The 8,692-nt window shown below is 31.0% G+C and overlaps 1 protein-coding gene across 1 annotated transcript in view; it reads right to left on the bottom strand.

Annotated features, from left to right (window-relative positions):
* Window positions 1–4,667: 4,667 nt before the first annotated feature.
* Smp_157060 (hypothetical protein) overlaps window positions 4,668–8,692 on the bottom strand; it is a gene marked incomplete at both ends in the record, with an annotated part of 34,676 nt that continues 30,651 nt past the window's right edge. Inside the window, one exon of the mRNA XM_018789632.1 lies at window positions 4,668–4,723. Within this exon, the coding sequence (XP_018655055.1) occupies window positions 4,668–4,723 (56 nt within the window). The remainder of the gene's footprint in view (window positions 4,724–8,692) is intronic.

Here is an 8,692-nt window from a genome sequence, read left to right as displayed (position 1 = left end):
TATGGAAAAAATTGTTAATTACGAACTTATCAAATATTTAGTCACTGGAAAACTTATCACTGACTCTGCACATGGCTTCCTCAAAAATCGACCTTGTATAACCTGCCGCTTTGACTCAACGTCACCGAAGAAATAAAGTTTTGGTGCTATACTTTTACAATTCTAAAGCTTTTGATAAGGTTAACCACCAGCTTCTCATCAGCAAACTGATATCTTGTGGGGTCGAAAACCCTCTGCTTGCTTAGTTTAATTTATTTCTCAGTCACTGACACAAAATGGTCAAAACAGACACCTGTATTTCAGATGTTGTCCCGGTCAAAAGTAGTGTGATACAATGCAGTGTCTTAGGTCTTCAGCTGGTTTTAGTTTATATGAATGTTACTTGCAACTGCTTCTAAGTGAGTAAGCCTCTTCTATACGGGAATGATCTTAAAGTGGTGTATTCATTTTCTTCTCATTAACTGAACATTATGCGAAATTACATTAGCAGGGGGCTCAACAAAATAGCCCAGTGGTGTTAAAAATGTAGTTGGAACTTAAAAAGGCTAAATGAGAATGGATGTGCTTCGGTAATACATCACTCGAATTAGGTGGCGAATTATTATCTAAGTAATGTACAGAAGTGAACCTAGGACTCAGGTATTCCTAAAATATGTCGTTCTAAGAATAGGTCTCGACATCCTCTGAGTTGCTCAATTCCTAACTTCTATAACAACGAGCCATGTATTTTAGTGTAAAAAGTATGTGTTTGACCAATCCTATAATACTGTACGTTTATTATCAGTACTTTTCGCACAAAGAATAAATTAATTTTGGAATTTGTTCAGAGACGATTTACACTTCACATTCTTGGGAGTGATTGTATCTTAAATTACAAACCCAGATGTAATAAACCTGGACTCAACCCTTTATAAAAGAGGAGACTCAGATTAAATCCACGCTATTTCTTCAAAATTCTTAATAAACTATCTTTTACATCCAATGAACCAATTTAATACTCAGAAACTCCTAGTTATAACATCCGAAACCCCTAAATCTCTCCATATGAATTTCTTTACCAGTAAATTTTCCAAACTCTGTAATAATTACGTACTATTTGTACGTGAAATAAAATAACTCCCAGCCTTTGTTCGCTGTATCGATGCTTATTTCTACCCTGAAAATGACTTAAATGTGCTCACATTTGTAAGTATATTCCATTCCACAAGATAGATTAAACGAACGTCAAATTTTTGATCGCTTTTATTACTGAATCAACTAAGCAAACCTCTCTGCCTTCCGTTACATTACACTTACACTGTCCCTAGCAAACTTAACTAATTTGAAGAATATTTAACACGAACAGTTCATCATAATAACCTGACACATATATTATGATTGACCTAACTGACTGACTGACCTATCATGACAGTTATTACTTTTTTGTTGCGTGATCTTAGTTTTCGCTTTATTTTCTCTATCAATTCGTTGTGGAGCAAAAAATGACCTTTAATGTACCGTTCATACAACGACTAGATATCCACTTAAAAAGGTTTAAAAGTTCCCGGCTGATGCTTTTTACTTCTGTAATACGTATGAAAAATGTACTTTTTGAATAATGTATCCCACGTCCTCTACATTTAATATTACTATTATTCTAATGATGTCTGAAAACTGGCGTTAGCTAAATGAATATGAATGTTAATACTTATCGTAACCTAGTCGTTTTGACAATCTTTTTGTTTCCAGATAAGTTCTAATCTCTTGCGTCACTGGGTTTTGGAAGAATATCAAAGAGCTTCTCTCAAAAAATCATTTTCTGCTGATACATTTTAGTTTACTATTTACCAAAAGCCAATACTTATTCAGTCCCTATAATTAAGCATAATTAATGCATAATCATTTTAGAATGGTTCATCAGTGCATCATCTTTCACCATAGCACACAGAGATCTTCCAACATGATTATGATAACTGAAATGTGTTTGTTGTTTAAAAGTATTTATTTAGACTATTTTAATACAATTTACTTTGGAATTAACAAACAAGTAAATTTTACCTTGATCTCTTTCATCATCTCAATGGTTGGTTTCTTCATTATACTAAGATGATTAATCCATTTAAGTTGTTTATATTCATTTTTGGCATTAACAATAAAATGATTTATGATAAAGATGATCGATGATTCAGTTTGAACCTCCAAAATTACGTTTTCAAGAAAATTTCTGTAAAATAAACCAGGAGTAATTCACATAAATAAAAATGTATTGACCCTGTATTCTGTACCTATGTAGAACACAATGTATATTCTTCTAATAAGTTTTCTATTTGAACGGTCTCATGAATTACGATTCAAAGAGAAGTATAACGTAAAAGAATTATTGATAAGACAGAATAGTTTAGGCATAGTATTAGTATGAAATTAATAGTCCATTACCTTGAATACTTTATCATTAAAACACTGTTATCTAGAGAATGAAATAAACTGATCCACCATTTTATCAATATACTTCGAAAATGACCAGTCTAAACGATATATGTGTCCATGGTTTAATAGTACTACTACTAATAGTAATAATAATATAACACTTCAGCATTTAACTAACATCACATCCTTTTTAGTTTCGAAATCCATCAAATGAAATGGAAGTATTGTCTCCAAATAAATTTTAGAGATTAATATACATCAGACATCTCGATTTTGTTCAGTTAGCAACATACAACTTCATTCTGACTATCACGTTTCTTCTAAACAAACTATAAGTCTCAATATTTTTTTTATCAGACACTGATGCATCCTACAGTTGAACTAAACTAGGAACATTTAATCTTAATTGTATTATTAGAAGTGAATTTTAATTTTCTAAAGTCTCATTTAGTTGACGTTCTTGTTGCGATAACAATTTTAAATTTCCGAAGACAATTTCGACAGTTAAAGTTTTTACATTATATATGTAAACTATATTAATCATTGGATGTTGTAATAGAAAATGTGTGCCACGATTCTTCTAACTCTATTGTTAATGTGTATTGTAAAAACTAGTTTGTTAAAAATTACACCTATTTTATTTGTTTCTATGCCTTTTTTTGTGGTCGTTAAACTCGTGAATAGTACAGCCTTTATTAGATTTTTCATTTACTAATTTACTTCATGGCACTGACTTCACCTTATCACTTAGTTTTACTCCAATTAGGTAACACGATATATGTTATTCCTGTTTGTAATTCATGTGTTAGTTAATTATTTATCGTGACAAAACAACTTAACGCTACATAGTTTGTTCTTTTAGCGATTTCATTGTCATAATAGTAGTACGTAACCAGGTCAATTGTAAGGACCTAAAAAATATATATTGTATTGAAAGAACCATAATATATGAACAGGAACAAATAAATGGGATGAACTGTTGAATAAAGTCATCAAGAAGTATCAACCTAAGTTATACGTGAAACATGTTTGTCAAGAAACAAAAAAAATGAGGTCAAAATCTAAATTATATTATTATAATAAAGAAAACAAATTGAAAACAAATATTTCTTGGATAGCCTGAAATTAGACATTAACACCGTTGGATGCCAGCTCAGAGATCTAGAGGTTAGGCGTTCGCGTACGATACTGAAGGTCCCTGGTTCAAGTGCGTGCGTGCTCACTGCTCAGGAGTCTCATATTGGGACAAAACGGCCATCCAACGCTTCCAGGTTTGCCGTGGCGGTCTAGCTTTAATCAACTCATAAATTCAACCATTAAATATTTCCTTGTTTATTTTGTCTGTTTTATCAATGTCTGAATGAGAACTTTTACTACATTAAAATATTTATTTATTTGTATGAATATGGAAATGCACTCACCTAATTTCATTTGTTTGAATATTTTCTTCCCATGAACTGTATACTATTTTCCATTGTTCATAAGTTAAACACTTCAATTGTTCAATGAAATAACTGAATTTCTCAGGTGAATTCATTATCATATTAATATAATTATGATTTGTAAAATTATTTTCTATAAGTAAATTGTTAATTATCATTGTTTGATTTTGATTTTTATCTGGAAATTCAAAATCTATTTTGGATGTTCGATCAACTACAAAATTAAGGTATAAACATTTACAAAAATGGTAAAGTTTTGCTTCTCAACCGATGAGTTTATTATGAACATGTGTAATAGATGAGAACACAAATCGGGACAATCGAATGTATTTGATTACAAAATTACAGAATCTGTAAGTAAAATCTGAGAATCATACAGTAAATACTTGATTTGCAAAATATTAGTCAATTGTCTCAGAATTTGTTATTCCTTCGTATCTATATATATCATTCACTGTTCTCGTTCTCCTTTTCATCGATCTTCTTAACTTTCTTCTACTAGACATCCTATTCCTGACTAGCGTTATATACTACTTATGTCGATATCAGCGGCACATACCACACATATATGTTCATAGCTTGTATAATAAATTGTTCATCAGTTAATCGATCAAAAAGTGCACATATGATTACGGTTCGAAATTTGCTGTGAAATCGATCATTTAACACATATCAACGTTGTTTCATTATTGAAGTTTTGTCTATGATCAAATAAAGTCTCGTTTGTTTTGAAATGATCAATTGTTCAAAGTTAGGGTCTTAAAATCTTTGATCTGAGTTTTTTAAAGAATTTTTTATATACAGATGTACTGGTAGTCTCTATGTTTCCACAGCTTTGGATATCAGTTTAGTCGTAATCAGTAATTCTCCTTCACCTAAAGTGTAACACGTTCACCTAAAATTTTAGTTGTTTGAATCTTTCTGTTGATAATTAGGAGTGTAAATGACCAGTCTCCCTTCGAAATACAGACAAACTTAGCGTATTTCCTCGATATTGATAGATACAGTCACACTCCGTCTAAAAATAATTGGGACGTATTGGCAATACCATCCCAATCCGCACAGGATATACATATATCAAAAGAGACCGATTAACTGTTACGAAAAAGTTCAAACAACTGATTAAAATGAATTAAAAATTAATCCGCTGCATAGGCCAGTGGTTGTCTGGATATGCCCTGTATTACTTTGAAACAAAAGATGCTAGTAACTCAAATACATTCAGCTGACGATTTTAAAACAAGGAGATACATGTGTCTTGGATTCCCCTGTTACCCACTATTTAAGCTCAACACATTTATTTTGTTGGTCCATCTCTATAAATTAAGTAAGGATTTTACAAAAAAGCACTGGATGGCCCTTTTGTCCTATTGTGGGACTCCTCAGAAAAGCGCATTCACGATCCCACCCCACGAGATTCAAACCCAGGACCTATCAGTCTCGCGCGCGAGCACTTAACCGCTAGACGACTGAGCCGACTGGCATCCAACGGTATTAATGTCTAACTTCAACCAATCCACGAAGTTGAGCAACCATTCACCAATGTCTTCAATGAGTTGACCTCGCGAGGCGGGGTCGTGGTGAGGAGTTCACAATAGGACGAAACGGCCATCCAGTGCTTCCAGGTTTTCCTTGGTAGTCTAACTTCAATTGACTCATGATTTCAACTATTTATAAAAATTATTAAAAATCTCCACAAATAACCCCCTTATTGCATTCATATATAAACATGAACAATACTGGAATCTGGCATTCGAACACGAAACCAACTTATAGAATTCTACGACTTAATATTTCGTTCATGAAAATTCATTTGAAAACGTTTAACAACAGCCGCATATATCTTTAATATATTTATTATTTTCAACATTCAGATCTATTCTTGTTTTTTCATCGTCAGAAATAGTGGATACTACATTTTGTTTTGATAACATTCAATAATGTATGGATAAAAGTTTTAACTTCCCCTACGTTTATTCAGTTCAACTCTTCACATTGAGGTTGCGAAAAATGCAGCTGAAAACAGTAAAACCTTGTTTTATATGATATTATTTCCCATATTTGTTATTTTAAGTATTAACTGTTAGGAAAATAAGATATTTTTCAGTTTGAAAGGGATATCTATCACCGATTAATCTCTATTAGTATTTAAAAAAAGATAGAACATGGACACTTCTTTCGTCCTAGCGTTGGACTCTTCAGAAGTTGACTATCATGATATTTCTACGAAATGTCTTCAATGTGACCAATTTCAAGATTGAAAACCAAACAATCTATTTCAAAAAACTTGTTTTATCACTTAAATTATTGTTTACTCATTCAAATTTTCACACCATTAATTTGAGTTAATTTACACTGACATTAAACTTTAATTTACTTTCAAAGTAAACTTTTGAATTACATGTCTAACTTTTTACAATTTAACGAGATAAAGTGAAATTCACTACAAGTAATTAAGATTAGTATGTTAAAGCGTGAACCTATCAAGCAATAATAGGTTTGTAGTTCTTTGAAATCGTCGAAATGTAATACAGTGAAAAACGATTCAAAATATACATGAATTGTTGGATGTTTTTTTTGGAAAGATGATTATACGTTTGAAACAAGCTCTGTTATGTGGAAAAGAATTAGTTTGATATTCAGCAGACAGAACAATCAGAAATTAAATAACTGCTCTTGAGGGTTTTTCCAAGAACAAACACTTACTGATGGATAGCTTAAGTTTAACTAAACTGTAAGTAGAGTTTACTAATATATAGTGACAACAATGATTGAAATTCTTAAACATGAAGCCATTAAGGAATAGGAAACATGTATTTTAAACTATCCTAGAAGCTCCTAATATTTTAGATCAATAACCACATTTTCAGAAATAGCTAACATGACTAACATTCTCCTACATTTCCAGCAAAATATTTACTTCCTTCAGAACATTTACTTATGTCCTCTAGATGTCTTTAGCACCTCTTAAAGTTCACTCATATATTCCTGAATTTATTTAGTTATGCGAATAGGCATTCCCTTTAACAGTTACAATGTATTTTTACACTCAAACTGTAACTTTAAAATTAAACTTTTACTTCTAACTCTAAACCATAATTCAAAATTTTAAGTTTAATTATTCATTTCTATGATCTGCATTATGACCAGCTAAAAATTAGTTTCACCTTTCAAGGTCATCTTACGAGTACACGATGATCGTCGGCAAAGTATATCTTTACTGCTCAATTAACGAATTAATTAAAACCGAAATTCTACATTTCTATTAAACAGTACTCTATGATCTAGTTGAATGGTTGAATTTTGTTAGGATCACTTTATTTCTCTTAGCCATTCAAGCTTATAACATCCTAATATTTTTATCATCACACCGAAAACTAAGGTTATGATAAAACATATTAACAGATTGTATTCATTGATCACATACTTAAAAAAAGAATCGTAAGTGATTCGTGTAAGCAGTTTCATTTTTTTATATTTTTCATAATGATTGAAATGCTTAATGATCTCTTATTATGAATCTGTTCAAAAAAGATCAAAATGTTACAGAGTTATTTCAAAGATTTTCATGTCATTAGTGTATAGATTCTGTTTATCTACTTCACTACTGATTTGATTATCATTTCTAATCGTCTTGGTTTTTATGAATATAAAAACGTAATTGTATTTGATAGATTACAAAAAGTAAACTAATATAAATTTATAAGCAAAGATGGATAGTGGCTAGCAGTGGAACTGCGTTTGAAGCAAAAGGTACTGGGTTCGAGTCCCAGAGTAAACATCAACTCAGATGCAGGTACATCCAGCTGACAATTCCTAAAATAGGACGAAACGCGCGTGCTGGATTCCACTGCTAGCCACTATCCATCTTTGCTTATAATACTTGTGCTCTAAGGCTATATCGAGGCAATACGTACATTATGTACATACGGTAATAAGAGACTGACCAGTTGCAGCCCTAAACATCAATGGGAAGATTCAAACAAACAATACTAAGTGGATTTAATGTAGATTTAGTTTCTTAAGGATATTGAAAAGATCTAAGCTGTTAGATACATTTTTATTCGCGTGCAAGAATTGCACAATTTATTTGAGAAATTTCTTTTAAAAAAAAGAAAACAATTAGAACTCTGACGTATATAATGCAGGAAAAATATGGATAAATAAACTATAAATGAGATAGGGGTTTTTCTTTGTTTATATTTTACAAGAAATGAGTTTTTATAATAGTTAATTGGATACATGAATGAGGCAACAAAAAAGGGGGGAATGAACCAGACATTTCGTTAACGTCTACTTATAATTTTATTCTCTATTGTAGATTGGAAAAGAAGAACTCATTATAAGAATTAACTGATAGCCGACTAAATAGAAGCATAAAATTCAAGTATATACAATGTTACTATAACTGCGTAAATAGGTTTTCTTTTTTTTTTGAAGTCTAATGTATTATGGGATATTGTTAGTGTAAACAATCAAGTTTCATCATACACAATCACTCAATCTATTTTCTGCTTATTACAAAATCAACATAAAGCAATTACATATATGACATTATGAATATCAATGTTAAAACGATAATCTATTGTGAATAATTGGTTTTTGCAATGTTACCATTAGACAGTCAATCTGAAGGCATTTAGTCAATTTTTTTGTATATAATGAACTACCTATGGACAAATTAGATATCATGTGATGATTAAGATTAGGTAATAATATTTTTAAACACACCTAGATAATTAACTTAAGTGAATTAAATAAAAACCTGTATAAAATTATGTTTTGAAGGTAGCTTTTTCAAAAACCACAATTTCTACAAACGAGTAAATGACAACTAAGTTTAT

Source organism: Schistosoma mansoni, chromosome W, assembly GCF_000237925.1.
Source record: "Schistosoma mansoni strain Puerto Rico chromosome W, complete genome".
NCBI lineage: Eukaryota > Metazoa > Platyhelminthes > Trematoda > Strigeidida > Schistosomatidae > Schistosoma > Schistosoma mansoni.
The sequence above is the reverse complement of the archived record's forward strand: the minus strand, read 5'-3'. Positions and strand labels throughout refer to the sequence as shown.